At 45.0% G+C, this 17,611-nt stretch overlaps 1 protein-coding gene across 2 annotated transcripts; it reads right to left on the bottom strand.

The window, feature by feature from the left end:
• Window positions 1-57: 57 nt before the first annotated feature.
• On the bottom strand, window positions 58-16,922 carry LOC119198919 (kinesin-1 heavy chain-like). 2 transcript variants are annotated; one of them, XM_037456527.2, is made up of 26 exons: window positions 15,626-16,922; window positions 13,847-13,934; window positions 13,696-13,769; window positions 12,667-12,771; window positions 12,524-12,572; window positions 12,386-12,441; window positions 12,059-12,146; window positions 10,860-10,984; window positions 10,059-10,163; window positions 9,171-9,316; window positions 8,707-8,855; window positions 8,100-8,299; window positions 6,867-6,935; window positions 6,406-6,612; window positions 6,171-6,314; window positions 5,175-5,360; window positions 4,925-5,042; window positions 4,409-4,479; window positions 4,209-4,318; window positions 4,022-4,123; window positions 3,878-3,938; window positions 3,159-3,230; window positions 2,633-2,737; window positions 2,314-2,521; window positions 2,020-2,137; window positions 58-1,902 (listed from the first exon to the last, which is right to left on the bottom strand). In XM_037456527.2, exons 1-26 carry the CDS (start codon window positions 15,752-15,754, stop codon window positions 1,869-1,871), a joined length of 2,919 nt encoding a protein of 972 aa, XP_037312424.2. In that variant the 5' UTR covers window positions 15,755-16,922; the 3' UTR covers window positions 58-1,868. The 2 variants fall into 2 exon arrangements, with proteins under 2 accessions (XP_037312424.2, XP_037312425.2); XM_037456528.2 differs by having other exon boundaries at window positions 4,409-4,464.
• Between the last annotated feature and the right edge of the window lie 689 nt (window positions 16,923-17,611).

Here is a 17,611-nt window from a genome sequence, read left to right as displayed (position 1 = left end):
CTTCTCAGTACGTTCATTGTAAGTGAATAGCATAATGAGCATTTTTAATTTCATTCAAATGTTTCACTTAAGTGTAATTAAGAAAATATTAAGTTCAGTCAATTTTTATTTGAAGGCCTTGTCCTTACATTCTGTGCAATACAATTAAAAGGACTTTATTGTCATAATGAAAAACACAAAGGGTTGCATTGGATGTCACAAGGATACATTACACTTGTCAGGAGTTATAACAAAGCTCCAGAGCTGACAGACTTTCAGAGGGTAAGTGTCAATCATCCACTCTCCTACTAAAAATTCAGTCGGGATACATTAGCCACATTAAAAACAAAACATAATTAATGCTTTCCAAGCCAAGTGATTAGTGGACTCTTGCCTTCAGCTATCGGGTATAAATTAAATTTGTATCCCACTCCCAATGCTCTTCATGCCCTGAGACAAGAGCGCTGTCCCCGAGCAGAAGCCTGCCTGGGAAGCTGAGAAGTTAAAGGCTTCTCAGCTTCAAGTACTAGCCAATGACAGAAGACCATTTAGTTTAAATAAGTCAGGCACGTATCACTTGCTCTACTTGTGTACAAAACCGAGATGTTCAGATAAATATTGTGTCTCCTGGTTTTTAACTCCCTAAACTGAAGCGTACTTTTGTACCAGTATGTGTTTGAACACGCTTTTTGCACGTTTAAATCTGAAAATGTCTCTGGGTATGGGTCTCTCAAAGTAAAGGTACATGGAAAGGGGCCGGACCAGGAGCGTTTCACAGAGGGTATTTGGGGAATACGGGGTACCTGGGGACCCTCCGGTCCTCGTATTACCGCTGTGTGTGTTGGCATCCACCAGGTTTGTTGTTCCGTTTGGGGTTTTTCGTTTGCAGGATTTCTTTGGAGACCTGAGGGAGTTCCAGCATCTCAGCGTATTGTTCACCAGTGACAGTGACATAGTGCATTAGATGTACAGGCGCAGTGGTGCGGTTTGCCCTGATGCGAGCGTTACCCTGGAGCATCGGGTCTAAAGTTAGCTGAGATGGCAGATTCAAGCGGCCAAAATAACTTTCCTTCTGCCCACCTGAGGGGGGGCTCGGGGTAAACCCGCTGTTCCTTTGCGTCAAAACGGGCCAGCTAAGGACGTTCAGGCGCTTGATCACGGTTCCTCCCGGCAGTTCCTTTTAGTGATTTTTAAGGCACTTAAAAATGGAGGATTCAGAGCGCGTCGGGGCGATTATATATATCTTGTCTCGCCTGCAGGAAAGACCTGGAAAGTGTTTCTGGGGAAAGAGGGTCTGGAATTCCCTCCAATGGATGCATGAATGGATGAACAAAAAAAACACAAGCTAAAAAAAGAAAAGCCGGAAAAAAGCATAGAGAAAAAGAATGTTCTCTCACATACCATGACAGAAGTGTCTTTTTACGTTTAGGTCCAAGTCTAATATTTCAGGCCCATAATTTAGTAATAATCTGTCATCAGAGCAACTTATGTGTAGATATTACAAGGCACTTGTGGTTTGGTCATTTTTAGAGCTGTAGGCTTGAACGGATATACATGAAATACTTATATACAGTATATACACACTTTGATGTTGGAAGGCTGGTGCAGTGTTTCCAGGTAAAAGTTCAATATGTTAAATGAAACTGGAGCTTTGGCTAGTTGCTGGTGGACCGTGCTTTGTTCTCAGTAAGGGAAACCACAAAAGGAAAGGAACACAAAGCAATGTCCATGTTTCCAAGTCTCGGACAGCAGTGGGTTGGGAACCACAGGGTGGTAGCTGAAGTCTGACACAGACCCGGTACGGAGTGTGGACCGGTGGTGGGACAGGTGCCAGTTTGCCTCCCGGGTCACTGCAGAGATGCCCGAAGGTGTTGTGTTGGAGAGACCCATCATTCTGACATCTCGTCACATTGATGCATGTTCCTGCATGTGTTTGTGTGTGTGTGTGTTAACCAAGGAAAAATACAAAAGGACAAATAAAGTTGTTTATCATCGACCTGGATAAGCAGAGAGTGTGGAGAGCAGGTGTTCTCATCTCACCTACTGTTGCCTCCTCCCTTAATGCCCGCAGGCTGGTTGTTCTGGATGAGGTTGACCCTGTTGACACTGGTGTTAATGGGTGAGGCTCCTGGCAGCTGGCCTGGTCGGATGGGCTTAGCTGGGTCGGATGCAGAGATAATATGGATCACACTCATGATCTTTTTATTAATTGAAAGAAAACAGACATGCCAGCTGTGTCCCTCTGCTTCTGGTCCCAATGGCATCGTCTCATAACCAGCGCCTTGTGGAAAATACAGACATGTTCCATCCATGAGTCTGTGTGCGTCTACCTACCGATGGAGGCTCTCCGGCCTGTGTTTTTGGGCTTGACAGCGTCCTTAATGCGCTCCATTTCCTGCTCGTAGCGCTTTCGGTCAATGGCTGCGTTCTCTTTGGCCTCCCTCAGAGCCGCCTCCAGGGCTCTGACCCGCTCGGCGGTGGCCCGCAGACGCTTCTCTAATTTTGGAAGCTCACCTCGTAGGTCGGCGTTGTCCCGCAAAAGCTACAGATGGCATGAAGAGTGAGAAGAAGTGGACTAGACACAGAGGACATGTGGGCTTTACGTAAGAACGAGTGCAGGCAGGCAGCATTGTGCAGCATTGTGCGACTTTACCTGCTTGTGAGCTTTAGTGAGCTGCTCGAGGTTGCTTTCCAGGAAGCAGATCTTCTGTTTCTGCATGGTGGTACTTTCTACGTCATCCGAGTCCATATGAGCATTCTAATGAAGCACAACACACACCACTTGTTACCCATTGTAAACACCCCTTAATCCAGAACATCCCACTTGTGTCAAAATCAGATGACAAAAAGGATATTTCCGAGGGGTAAAACCTCGGAGAACAGCCTGATTTGCCTTTGTCCATCTCACCAGGCCGAGAACCACGCCTGAAGCCCGGGTCCCTGGTTTACAGCTGCTACCTTTGAAGAATCACATGGCCTACTTATCGTGCATGCTTTCTGTTGTATTCCCTCGGATTCATTCAGATTGAATCATGGTTCAAATGAAATGTGCAGCCGGCGCACGGCTGTGTTTTTCTCATGGCGGGTCGATGTCATAACACTAGATGCACGAGACAAGAAAATCACACACAGAACCAGATCCCAGCGACGAGCAGCTGGGGGACAAAAGGAGATTTTACCTTTTTTACTCGAATGGTCAGGTCTTTGACAAAAAGCCTCCGCAGGTTGTGGAGTGTCTGCAGCTCTCGGGCCTGTGTCACAGCGAGGAAATCCAGTTTAGAAAGAAACCAACAAGGACCAGACTCACTATTGACCGGAAAGAATAATGAAAAATGACTACGAAGAGTCCAAAACAACTAGAAGAAGAAAATAGATTGAAAGAGACACAAAGATAGGGACTCTTCAATGACTATTAAAAAAAGAACAACAACTATAGTAGAACATAGACGCACAACACCAAGAGACTTAATACAGTGTGTGTGTTGTGCTTTTCCCGGGTCCAGACTGTTAAATCTGCCCCTCTGAGATCAGGCCATTTTTATCTCCTATGGAGGAGATGTAATGGGACCCATGATCCGACTACAGATGCTCTGTGATGTCACGGCCCCAGGTGCTTTAATGCAATGCCTACAAAGAATTGGACTTTACTGCAACAATTTATGCACAATTTGTCTTTTAGAGTCCAAAGTTATGTTTGAGACTATTCTTTCATGAATTGGTGCTCAAGTGTCTGTATTAGTCATCGTAGTATAATATTGCGAATGCCTATTATGTGACACTCCCAACATCAAAATCACAGACTCTGGGCACTGTATCTGGGTTTTAGACACAAAGATGTTGCTAACTGTATCTAATTTGGGTTGAAGTCACCCTTTAAATGGACATGCCAAACACTGACCACAGTCTCCTCTAGTCCCTTCAGGTCCAGCCTGGCCTGCTCCCGCCTGTCTTGCAGCACCCTGCACAATGTAAAATGGCTGTTAACAGGCTGCATGGTGTCATTATGGGAACTATGGCCACTAACTACACACAGAGGGCTTACGTGAGCTCTTGTAGCTGGCGGCTCTTCTCCTGGTCTGCAGCCTTCAACTTCTCGTGCTCCGCCCTCAGCTTCTCCTGCTCCAGCACAATCTTCTGGTTCAGACTACACACACGCACACACGTCAGACAAAGGAATCAGTGCCCAAGCGCCGCGTCACACATTTAAAGAGGGGAAGAGTCGCTCTTACTCCTGCAGTTCCGTCATGAGCTTCTCCTTGTGGTCCAGCTCGTCCCTCAGGCTGCCGATCTGCTTTTGGTGGATCTCTCGGTGGGACTGGATCTGCTTCTCCACCGCGTCCTGAGGACACACAAGCGGCGCACAGCTAGGGGTCACAGGGTCGAGGCCGCACAGCGCCTGTGAGGGACGACTCTGCAGGGGACGCAGTACCTTGATTTCATTGGCAGACTGGATCTCGTTGTCCTTCTGCAGTGTGTTGACTTTCTCTGGAAGCAGACAAGCTGATGGGGTATCACTATCATTCCGTGAACACCTCGTCATTGAATCAAACCACCAAACCAGGAAGAGCAGGGGAAAGGGTAGTTTTAATCTGCTAAAGAGTTTTATTTTTATTTTGATTCCATGAAGATTTTGGCGTGTAAATGTCATTGTTCACATGAGTTTGTGCTGAACAGCAGAAGTAGCCTCTTAGATTTAGCTCATCAATGACTTCTTCTGAAATGAAATGGAATTAATTTAAAATATTATAGCAAATTAATAATTTGAACAGATCTGAAATGGAATTCAATTGCTTAAAAAGTCAATTTAGCCGATTTGCTTGGAAGACAGATGTCTGAACCAAACACCTCTGTGCACCCGGGGACACATCGCATCTTTCAACATGCAAGCACAAACCCAACGTCTCCTAGGACGACCATCAGAGACCAAACAGTGGCTGATGCTCACCTTGGGCTTTGATCCGGACTATTTCCTCATTCAGAGAGTCCACGGTTTCCTCCAGCTGTCTTTTCTTCTGCTCCACATTCTGGAGGCTGTCTGTCAGGGACTTGATTTTGGCTTCATGCTAAATAACAAATGAAAAATGCATAAACTGTCCCAGTTAAGCTACTGTTGTATTGATAACCAGGCCTTTCTAATTAACCGCCAACTTTGTCACTATGGCGACGAGAAATCCGTGATGTCAGGGGCGGGTTACCTGGGAGACTCTGAGCTGGAGGGCAACCAGCGCCATCTCGGCCTCCTCCATCTTTTGGGTGCTCTCGGAGCGGGAGCTCTCCAGCTGCTTGCTGCGCTTCACCACCGCCTTCACCTCCGACTTCATCTTGCCGATGTAGAGACGAGCCACGGTGAACTCCTCGTCCACGAGGCCGCTGCTCTCGTGCTGACGCGAGATCAGAAAACAGTGACATTATGAAAAATATTATCTTCATATTTAATACTTTTTTTTTAAATCAACGATTAACCCAAAAAACACTAAATAACAATTAAAGCAGAAAGTTCCATCGGCAGAAATGACCGAATAGATAAAGCTACTGTTGTTAATCTTCTTCAAATATACTTGTTGAAATTCTCTATATATTCAGACATCAATAAATATATCACAAGGTCTTCACCGGAGTGTTTGGAGAGACATGCTGACGTTCTCGCTAGATTTAACTTGAGAGCTGTCGCTGCTGGCTAAGCTAAAGAGCTTTTCCGGTATAATGTTTTTCTCTTTTCTTTTGTAAAAGAGATCCCGCTTACTCTTACTAGTTGGATGGAAAAACGCTGTCTCGCAACGCCGTCGCCTGTCGAAGCTTCCTATATTTAAAAATGACACTCATGGTCTGTAAAAAACAGAAGAAACACACCACGTCTTTGGAGGTGCTTGAATACAACGTGTGTGATGAACGCATCTGTTATGAAAAGCCTGTTAATAGTTGTAGATTCTCTTCATCTCAAGTTTGTCACCGGCCACTGATCCTCTGCTATGATTTTTATTATTTTGTCTCTAAAGCCTGGAACGCACCAAGCCGTGCGAAGTCAACCCTCGTCGGCTTGGTACCGGCCCGATTCGGCTGTTGAGAATCGGCTCGGTGTGACACGGTCACCTTTGGACCCGGGCGCTGCCGACGTGAGCCGGTTCTTCAGTCTGCTCACGTGTCGGCTCGGTGGGTCCCAGGGTTAAAATGTCCTCAACGCAGCCAGTCACCTTTATGTCGTTGCTCCCCAAGGCGATTCCTATCTCAGCCAGGTCTTTGAGTAATGATGACATCATCTCCGTCACCCTCTTCTTCTGGTGGTTGGTCATCTCCTTCAGCTTCTGGAGTTCACAGTCAATGGAGGCCAAGGAGCTCTAGTGGTGGAGGACAACACCATACAAACCGTACGAGGTCATCACGTGTGACAGGTCATGTGTCATTTCCAAAGGATCCACTCGGACGTACCGATTTCTCGTTGAGCTCCTCGCTGAGGGCCTCGAACTCCTGCGCCTTGTCCTCCACTTCCTGAGTCTTCTGGTCGTAGTTGACGGCCAGCTCCTCCAGGGCCTGCAGCACCTCCTTCACCTCCTCCTTGGAGGCCTCGTTCTCCAACAGCAGCCGGCTCAGTTCTGTCTGCAGGGTGCCGTGGTCCTGGCGGGACGAGGACAGGAGCTGCGGGTGAGGACAGGGACCGGACGTAAGACAGTGATGCTCAAGTCAAGAAGTACAAAATACGTTTATGCACTGACTAAAGAAAATGTTAAATCCGTAAAGGCTCCACTGTGGCCTGCTGCGCGTGTGAGTTACAGTCTGACCTCTCCCGCAGGGCCGCTAAAGGTCCGCTATCAGCTGTCAGACTGAGGTTGTGCTAACACCAACAGCTGGAGGGGTGGAAAGGGGAGGGGGGGGCGGGGGGGTTCTTTCACCTCCTCCTGCTCCAACATCTGCTGCTTCAGCGACTCCAACAGCTGAGACTGCTGGTTGATCTCATCATCCTGAGGGAACGAAAAAAAAAACATTACTTGTTTATTTCCTGTAGAAACACCAGAAATACTGAACAGCAGTCAATCACGCCATCTGCTGACCAATAGAGACACTACATGTTAGAAGGATTACCATTATTTATTATCAATACATACAACATAGTCAATCAATATTTTCATTGCAACATAAAGTTAAGTAAAGTTGATTTTGTGCCATTTATTTATTTTTAGAGTAACCCTATCTTCTTTGTCTGACAAATGTTTGTTAACCAAAGTAATGTCACGCAAAGGAGGAACATAGTCATTGCTTCTGTCACAAGTAGGTCTCAACTAATTAAGAAGTCCCAGGTCCAGAATACATGGAAGTCACATCCCAAGGCATCATGTTGTCTTTGCAACACGATGGCCACCAATGACATCCCTCTGGAACTATGGGAGGGGAATAGAAAATCTGTCTATTGACAATTTAAAGTCAATTATATTCATGTTTTTCTTTGTTCTAAAAAAGATTACTCAATTCTATTCCTTATTACGGTTTTACTGTGTAATAAACTTATGTACTCACATATCTTGTCTGTCCACCATGTGCGGCTGGGTTTGATCCAGTGCGTGACACGCATGAACTCATTTATGTAATATCATTATAAACACATGCAGTCAAATGATTGAAACCGTTATTATTAAACAGTATCAGCATTTCGTGTCTAAAGGGATGTGCAGTTACGTGTCTTAGTAAACCGTTACATCTGCATGGATTGGTTTGAACTGTCCATGGTCCCTTATAAATAAATAAAATAATCATCATTATCGTCATCATCATCATTTATCACTGCAGGGGCTAAACAGCGGATGGCTGTGTGTCATGTGCAGCAAATTAATATACAAATACAAATGCATGTTAATATGTTTGTTTTCATGTTATTTTAAGTGATATTGTTGGAGCTGATTCTTTAATGGCACATGTTGGCTTGGTTCCATCACATCTTTGATTTCAGGAGCTCCGTTGTGTTGATGCATTAACAAATTGTTGCGCCTGACATTGATGTATTGTTTGCTTCAGAAAAAACTCACACTTGCATCCTCTATGTGATTGGCATTAGTGTGTGTCTGTGTGTGTGTGTGTGTGTGTACACCGTCACGCCCCCGCCACGCCCCTGTCACGCCTTCCTTCCTCACCTTGTCATCCAATTCTTTGTAGAGCTTGGCCATTTCAGCGCCGTACTGCTTGGTGTCTGCCTCGGTGAGTGTGACCCCGGGGAGGGGGCTGAGGGCCGGTCCAGGGGCCGTCTTGTCATTGTTGAGCACGCTGTCCAGGGCCTGGACCTCTGCTTTGGCCTTTTCTTTATCAAACTGATCCTCCACTGGGACGCTCTCTCCTGCAAGCGGGGGGGGGGGGGGGGGGGGGCAGAAAAGTATGGACATAAGCACCAGTCTCTGCTGGGGACTGTGATGCCCCCCAGCCTCCCTCCACACACACACACACACACACACACTTCTCTAGTCTAGTCTTTAGATCCATGTACTCATGTGTTGCTGATGTGGAAATAAAGGACTCTTTCTCAAAGCTTGTCCCTTTCAAGTCCAAAATAGGACCAATGTGTGTCTCAGCTCTCTTTGGAACTAATACAAGTTCTCACATCCAGTATGTTTTTAGGCTGCTTTCCATCTCAAACAAACATTTTTGAAACATCATGATTGATCAGATTTCGTTCAACACTATTTCATGTTCCAATGCAGCGTGTGCAGCGGACAGAAAGGTGAGAGGGTCTGAGGGCGTCCTCACCACTCCTCCAGCGGTTCAGCTCGGCCTCCAGCCAGGTGACGGTGTTTTTCAGGGTCTTGTTCTTCTCGTTCTCTTTCTCCCACTTCTTCTTCCACTGCTCCGCAGTCAGCTCCACGTTCAGGGTCACAGTGTTCTTGATGGTCTTTGCCCTGGTAAAAGAGGATGGGGTGCAGCATCACAGTCGGAAAAATGAGTCTGAAAGTGATTCTTAAAAAGAACAACAAGAGCATGATCTCTCACTGGCTTCCCACACAAACAGGCCTGCTGTGGTGAGTAAGGTCGTCTTTGTGTTCAATAACTTCAGGGAAGAATCAAAATAAATATCACAAAATCCATCCTCAAAATGTAAAATTGTCATCGCTGCAGTGGAAGGACATTTAACTGGCTGTGAAAAATACAGGTACAGCAGATATAAATAAGTAGTGAGGGTTCCAGGGAAATGATAATGTAGAGTGTGTGTGTACCTCTGTCCAAACATCAGGGTGGACCTGGTCTCAGCGTCATTGAAGGCAGACGGCGAGCAGCAGATGACCATGGTAGTCCGACAGTTCCCTCCCAGGGAGTCCTGCAGGATCCTGGTCATCTTACTGTCCCTGTACGGCACATAGCCCTGACAGAGGACACACAATACACGGCGTGGCATGATGTCATGGTTTTTAAAGATATGAAATTGTATTATTTTTCAACATTTATATATATATATGTATATATATATATGTATATATATATATATACAGTATATATATGTACACAAGAAGCTGGTGGGCAAATGAACTGAACCTCACAAGCCAGAACCCTGATCTTCTTTTTTCTCTAACCTTCTCTTAACACGAAATTCTCCAGCCTCCTGAACAGCACCAACTAGTAGTCATGTCTGCTCCCAGATCATCAACTCAAATCTACTAAATGATTCCAGTTAATAACAATTTGGGTCTATTTTGAATGCGTAGTGAAGAACAATCTGGAGTCTACAAATAGGCCACTGTAGATGTGTTTTGACCCAAATAAACGTACATACATGATCGATATGGCTCCCAGTGCTTGCCTTTTTCCCGTCACATGGAGAAATAAAAAAAATCGCAATACAATCAAAAATAAAATAACAGGATGTTATTTTTAAGCAGTATGCAAGCCTGCCTGCTTCTCTGGTTATATTGGCCCACAATCCTTTGCAGGGCAGATATATGAGAAAGAGGGTCAAAGTTCAAGGTAGATGTTATAAGGGAAGAAATAAGTCACAATAAATTGCATACTACATGCACAGTGCACTCATGTTCACGTCAAGCTTCCGCTGGGGGTTCCTAGTTAAACATGGTGACAGTCACAGGAGAGCAAACATCCCCCCCCCTCACCGAGCCCTCCGCCAGGGCAGAGATGACATTTCCCAGCGAAGACAGGGACTTGTTGATCATCTTAGCCTCATCCAGCACCGTCCCCTCTGCTCCTGTCTTACCCACCTGTGGAACACACCAACATGGGATTACATGATCACGCCTCCCCATCATTTCACAGAGGGTGGGGAAGTGTAGGGCCTAGTGCTCTCCTTCTCTTATTAACTAACTGATGGACCAACTACTATGTTCCCCTGTTGAAGGCAAGCGGCAGTTAATGAAGTTGCATTAAACAAAGCAGTCAATGAAAGCTGCAGGAAAAGTCTGTCCTGTCATGGTCTGTCTGGGCTGTGCTCCTCCCACTAATTGACCAGCACAATGGAGCTCCAGGCTTTATATTCTGCAGCCTTCCACTCATATATAGCAAGGATTTCAGTATGAAACGTTAGATGATCTAACGTCACCATCAACAGATGCTGCAGAGGTTAAAGTGAGGAAGTTACGTCTAAAACATCACTAAAGTGAGCATGCTAACCAGCTAGCCCGGCTGAGGCACAGAGTGTGCGTGCATTTGGATAAAGTTTGTTTACAGGATATAAAGTGACCGAAGTGGTAGAAATAGGAAATAGAAAATAGTTTTTGGTTTTTTGGTTCAGGTTTTAATAAGAGATGGTAGTAAATGTTGACTGTATGAACCTAGTAGAAGAGGCAAAATGCAGCTTGCTAACATTGCAGCTTTTAAAATAAGTAATTATGGTGTCAGTAAAAAAGGTTATAAAACAGCTTTCAAAAAGTGGGAGGCAGGGGGGGGTGGAAACACACTTTCTCACTCCCGGCCAAGTCGACGAGGTACAGCTTGCCGGTGAGTTTCTGTCCTGTCTGAGAGTTTTCCTGCTTGATGTTGATGAGGAAGATGCTGTGACTCCTGGAGCTGTGCTCGTTCATGTCTGACACACACACACACACACACACACACACACACACACACGGTAATACAATTAGCAATTAGAAATAGAATACAATAAGCTATCTTTTTAGTATTATTTATGACCAACTAACACTTATTAACTAATATTGTTTGTCATTTGTATTAACATGATATTATTATAACAATGACAACATCTGGATGTGGAATACAAAATCAAGGCTGAACCACATTGGCTTCAGGTGCACTACGATGTAGGCTACAGGCTCCTTTAGACGAAGAACCTGCAGATGACTCTTGGTGCTCTTAAGATTATGGTTCCTACTTATTACATACAGTATGCTACAAAGCTTCAATAATACTCAAGATCCAGACGTGAAGTGAAGATCAGCAGTAAAGAGGCAGAAGGGTATAGTTCTTATCTTAGCTTTCTCTGACTCTTGGGCTTGTACAGGCTTGCCTACGCACATTCACTTTAGATGACAACAAACTTGTGCCACACATCAAGCAAGTGAATAATAAGTGATAATAACACCAGTTTCATATTGGATAACAATAAATACAAGTCAAAATGTGGACGAAATGTCAACTAAAATAATAAAGCAATATTGTGCATAATACTTATTAAGATAAATATAATCAATGATGGTGAAAATGTAATAAAAATTAATATTTAAATGATTTCAAAATGTCATAATCATAAAAACTTCCAATAACTAACATAATGAAAGGCACTTTAATTTAAATTTACATTTAGTCATGTGCACATTTAGTCCAACTTTCTCTATAAAAGGGTAAAATTAGAGATGTCAAGTCCTGTTCTTTAGTTGCCCACCATGGGACTGCTACACTTAAGCATCTGATGAGGTGTAAAATCAAAGATCTTGGCGGACCAAAGACAACAATAAAGCTCAGCTTAGGTAGAGTCAAAGCCGAGCTTCCAGGGGAATAAACCCTCTCTGTGGCACCCGATGGAGCGCTGACTCCACACACAGAGGGTGTCTTGGCCGAGGGAGTGTCCCAGCAGTCAGGAGACCCGCTGAGGTTGAACCCGTGAGAGGCAGCGGGCCCGAGGCCGCTCGGCGCCTGAACTCACTTGTGACAGCCACGTGTCGGCTGCTTTTGCCCTCGTCGATGGCGTCCATGACCTCCTCAGGACTGCTCACGAAGCGCTCGGTACACCCCTGGAGACAAATGCAATCACAAGGGGCTGTTGTGTTCTGCAAAGGGTCTTCACAGACAGGCAACTATGAGCTGAACAAGACGTGCTAATAGTGTCAGAGGAAAAGCTAGCAAGGGAGAACTTATTTTCCTTGTTTATCTCCTCATCTGCCCAAATATTTTAATAAAACTTCCACTTGAGAATGACACAAAGAAAATCTAATGTTGTACCCAAAGTAACATTTCTCAAAATGTGTCCCACCTTGACATAGGGCACCCTGTTTTTGTCTTCATGCACAGAGAGATTGACCTTGGACACTGCGAAGGAGAAGGAAAGCAGGCATCAGGTCTGAGTCAGAATGATGAAGATACGAAGTCTAGACAGAGACTCGACACCTACCATCTAACAAGTCTTTGATTTTGTCCAAATAGATTTCAAAATATGAAACCTGTGAAAAAAAAAGTTTCCAGTGAGTTAACATTATTATCATGATGTGGACATGTTGAGGTTTTGGAGAATCCGGGATTGGGGAGTTCACTCACTTTGATGTGGAACTCTAGGTTCTCATCCATGGAGTAGATGTAGTTGAAGATGTCGTCAACAATTCTGGGAATGATTCCCATCATGTCGGAGTCGTGGAGTTTGCCCTTCAGGAGACACATAGAAAACAAGGCTTTTTAGTCTCCATCTCCTTGTACTTACGTTAAGGGTAACCAGAGGCCACGATAGAACCAACCCTGACCCTTCCCCATTTCCTTCCCCTCCACTTCCAGGGCCCTCCCTACGACCGCTCCCATCTTCGAATATTCAAATGACATCATATTCATTACAAAGCCACAAAAAATTGTGCTTAACAGGTATTTACTATCAACCACGTTGATGTGTCCATGGAGTCTTCCAGATGTATTTAAGACCCGTCTGCCCCTGGTTTTGCAGGAGCTTCTTGGCTTTGTTTGTAGGAGCTTTTTTTTGCCGTTGGGTTTCTCTCACTTTGAACTTGAACCATATCTCTCTTCTTCTCAGCACAGCTGTCCTCAAGCTCAGACACTCTCAATGTGCTCATGCTGGCTGAGCAGCTTGGAGCGGAGTTCCTCCAGGTTGACCCGGTTGACCCGCCTCCGACTGGCCGAAGCCTGCAGCACCTTCACCCAGCCCGGCTCCAGCTGCTCCAGCTGCTGCTGCTGCTGCCGGGCCTCAGTTTGCTTTCATACTGTTCTTTGAGACCAGCTGGAGCTTTGGGGTTCTTTTGAGCTCCTGTGCAAGCTCGTCTCTCACCACATACCCAACTAAGGTTGGTGATGCTGTCATCAGATTCCTTTATCTGTTTGCTGGCCTGCTTGGCGCCATCCTCCTCATTGTCAAACATTGTACTGTCTGCCCTTGTCCTTTAGCAAACGTTGAGTGAGGACTGAGGCAGACGGGTCTGGACAACATCATAGATGCAGCTCCTGCACTCCATGAAAACTCAAACAATCTATCAATAATCGTCTATCGGTTCTTCTCTGATCGGATCTAAATCAGGGCTCTCCTGTTATCCCAGTATCACACATTTGGACATTGGAAAATATTACCTCCATTGTGTGTGTTTTCCCAGAAGCCGTCTGTCCGTAGGCAAATATGGTCCCATTGTAGCCCCCCAAAACATCTGCACACGCCAAGACAAAGAAAATGAATCATATCCCCAGACACCTGGACAACATCTACATCTTCTGTCCGTCTTACCTCTGACAATCTTCTGAGCCACGGCGTTGTAGAATTGCACCTGAGTAGTGTCGGACTGGAACACGCGGTCAAAGTGGTACGGTTTCCCCTGTGAACGGTGAACATACTGTCACGGTTTGGGTCTGCTTCCTGTTTTATTTTGTAGTCTCATGTCTCTTGTGTTCCTGGGTAACTTCACTTCCTGCCTTGTCCTGTCTTCCCCCTGTGATTGTCTGCCGTGTCAATGATTGTTTCCACCTGTGTTCAATCACCTGCACCCCCCTTGTGCATTTAAGCCCTGTGTGTCATTACATGTCAATGTCTGAGTACCCCGTTATGTGTCACGTCAAGTTCCCCATTGTTGGTTTTCAAGTCCAGGTCCCTGTTTGTGTCTTTATTGTTTCCTCCCCCGTCTTGCCCTTTTTTTGTCTGAGTGATTTTGAGTTTTGATTTTTGACTATTAAAGTCCTTTTCTTTTGAATACTCCGTGTCTGAGTCCTCCCTCCATGCCCACGGCCCCCCCCCCCCCCCCCCCCGTTGTGACACATCCTTTAAGTCCTTGTTTGTTTGCCGAGGGATGTACTTTGAATTTTTAAATGTGCTTTGAAAACTGTTTGAAACATGGGTAACGCCCTGCAGGTTGCTTATTTAGCACTTTTGAGGGAATAAATGGGACTTTCTTGTTTTTACAGATGAGGATTAAGGAGCAATTAAAATGCAGCATAATTCAATGTGATACACTCTGAGCTTTCACTGCTGATGCCTTTGTCTGGTATGACCAACAATACGATGTAATTTATATTAATTTGTTTCACCAAGGAAACAAAACTGGAGACGCTTATTTTAACACACTTTTCTTCAATAATAAGCAATAAGAGGATATGTGCTTGTTTCTTTTTCTGGATTATGTAATCACACAGGAAAGGTTTCTGTTTGCAAATCTTCCAACACTGCCATCCCTACTAAATAAATTGTATTGCAAGTAAAACACGATAAAACTATTGTTTGCTTAAATATGTACAGTACGTTCTGTTAAAGCTGATACTTGGTGGTTAAATAGGACTTTCCACATGACCTGAGAGGGTTAGCGGTTGTGCTATTACTGGGAGTCAATGTCAAGGAACAAAGCGCTCATTCATCGGTGTTTTCTAATTTCAGTAGTCATAAACAGGGGAATTCATTTTTTTCACAGCAATATGATGATCACCAAAAGAAGGCTGAAGTAACCTTCCCTTTAAATGGATCCAGTAGACCATGAGGAATGATTCACATCTTTTCATGTTCATAAAAGCATCCAACTCGTCCAATCTTCCTTTGTCACGTTTCTCCACTCATTTATTCAACATTTGCCTTTGATCAGGCCTTTGGTGAAGATTAATAAACTAATAATAATGACCACATTCAAACTACATTTCAAGGAAAAATGAAATTCCAATTGTTACACCAAGAGTAATAAATAATACACAGACCAGTATGACTCCAATGATTGAGTTCGGAAACTTCATAGAAACAAAAACAGACATATTTCACCTGGGATTGATACCAGATCACATCAGAGAATATTGAGAAAGTGAATTTTAAGAATAAAAGTATTTTCAAATCTGTTAATTTATGAGACCTTTTTGAAATTTTGAGTTCTTACCGTAATGGGTCGTGCATAATGGATGCGGCGTTACTGTGCTTTTCGAAGTGGAAACTTAAACCGGTTTTAAAAGCTCTTTATTTTACGTCCAACTTGCATCGACCCGACTTACAACGAACCCACTGCGAGGGTAACACGGTGCGAAGAGGCGCACTCACCGCGATCAGCACGCAGTCCTCCCCCTGGAACTTGGGGATGTACTTGTCTCCCCGGGCCACCTCCGAGCTGTTCAGCGGCCTGAACCGGCACACCACCTTGATGGTGGTCTCCGCTGCGGGGTCCGCCATCTCCGCCGCCTCGGTGGCTGGATGGAGCGCTGCGTCCTCCGGGCGCAGACGGAGAGAGTGACCGGCAGCGGGGAGGCCGCGCCCCTCAGCGGGGATGGAGCTCAGCTGCTCGCCCCGCTCACTCGGTCGGAGTGGTCCTCACATCGGGAGGAGGGTCGTGGAGGGGGGGGGGGGGTTAAGTTTGAGTTTGAGTCAGCCAACAATCTTGTTCGAGTATTTATACTTTCATGTGAGTTCATATACAGCAGACATAAAAAGTCCTAAAAAAGAGATTTTATTTATAAGATGCCCCCTAGTCCGAAAGGCAAAGTGTCATATCAGCTTTTCATTTGATTCATCAAAATAATATATATGTATAAAAATGTATAAGAAATATACAGATGGTTTTGTGAGTTGCATTTAGCAAATAGTCAATATTTGTGTTGTTGAGACATGGATTATATACCCGGTAATATTTGTAAATTAAGATCTGCGCGAACTAACTAGAAGTGAAAAAACTGGGCCCAGATCAGCCGAACCTCACGATCAGACAAGGGTTCTGTAGAGACTTCTAGCCTGGGATGTGTAGCTGGCTAGTTAGCTACATGCTAACGCCGTGTATTCAACGCATGACGTCATCGTATTAAAGCTAAGCCTAGTGTATGCTTCTGCGTTTTCAGAGAAACGCAAGAGCCCCATCTTTTCCATCGAATCCTACTGGGATGTTTACTGAAACTACCAAAATACAAATCCACCAGCCGCCACTGGGATACAACCAGCAGTAGAGGGATCATATGCAGTGGAGGATTACACTATGCAGCAGAGGGATATAAGATGCAGTCTTTGTAGCAGCCAGCCGAGGGCAGCCAAGACTTTCTGCATGTTGTGTTCAGCCAAGGAGAAACTGAAGGACGCCAGTTCATTCTGCATTGAAAACAACTAAAACCTCTCTGAGCAAAAAGCAGGTTTTTCTGTATTATTTAGATCTCAAAGCCACATACCTGCAGCAACAAAAGAGACAATCCAGGCAAACAAAGTTCAATGCAGAGGAGAGGAAAAGGCAAAGAGAAGAGGTTTTGGTGAGCTCGTCCTTCACGCTTCAACCTGACTCGCACTCTATAGAAAGAAAGGGAAAGGGGTCCCAGGGTTCCCAGTTTCTCATCACTGATTGTAAAACCCCGTAAGGAGGTGATCCTTTGACCAGTCAGTCAGAGAACCGGGGGGGGGGGGGGGGGGGGGAGTAGAGTTGAGAGAGAAAAAGACAGGACCTGGTTTCTGCAATGTTGCATTTGGTTGCTAAGTAACAGTCTCCAAGGGCAGTAGAAGCCCCTTTTTGAGGTTGCGCGCCTACAAAATGAACAGTTTCTCAGCCCACCACAGCCCCCCCAGCAGATGAGCGAGTCACAGCGGCCACTGGACAAGGGCAGAGTGTGACTGTGGGGAGCCTCCATCGTTCAGCCTGCCCACCGCCCACAAGCAGCAGGAGAACCGAGGCACTTCTAGAAAAATCGCAGCTTGTGTATTATGTGAAAATTCATCACATCGACATCAAATGACGTCTGGGCGTCTGAGCTTTGACATGAATCTGATTAATAAGCATTACAAATAACAAAACCAGCTTAACAGACTCAACATTGAAAAGAAATCAATCAAGGGAAAACATTGTTGTAAAACTTATGACATTCTCATACTTTTCAGATTATTAAACCACTACTCATTGCATATTCATTGGTTCAGAACCCAGATGTTTCCTCGTTGGTGTTAGCCTGCAGCCCATTGAGGCTCCAGGGGCCGCTGGGTGTCACCACTGGCTCAACCAGGCTTATGGGCCTTTTACCAAAATGAGCTTCACAGGAAGCTTTTCAAGTATTGATCCTT

Source organism: Pungitius pungitius, chromosome 19, assembly GCF_949316345.1.
Source record: "Pungitius pungitius chromosome 19, fPunPun2.1, whole genome shotgun sequence".
Taxonomy (NCBI): Eukaryota; Metazoa; Chordata; class Actinopteri; order Perciformes; family Gasterosteidae; genus Pungitius; species Pungitius pungitius.
Note: the sequence above shows the minus strand (reverse complement) of the source record. Positions and strands in the feature narration are given on the sequence as shown.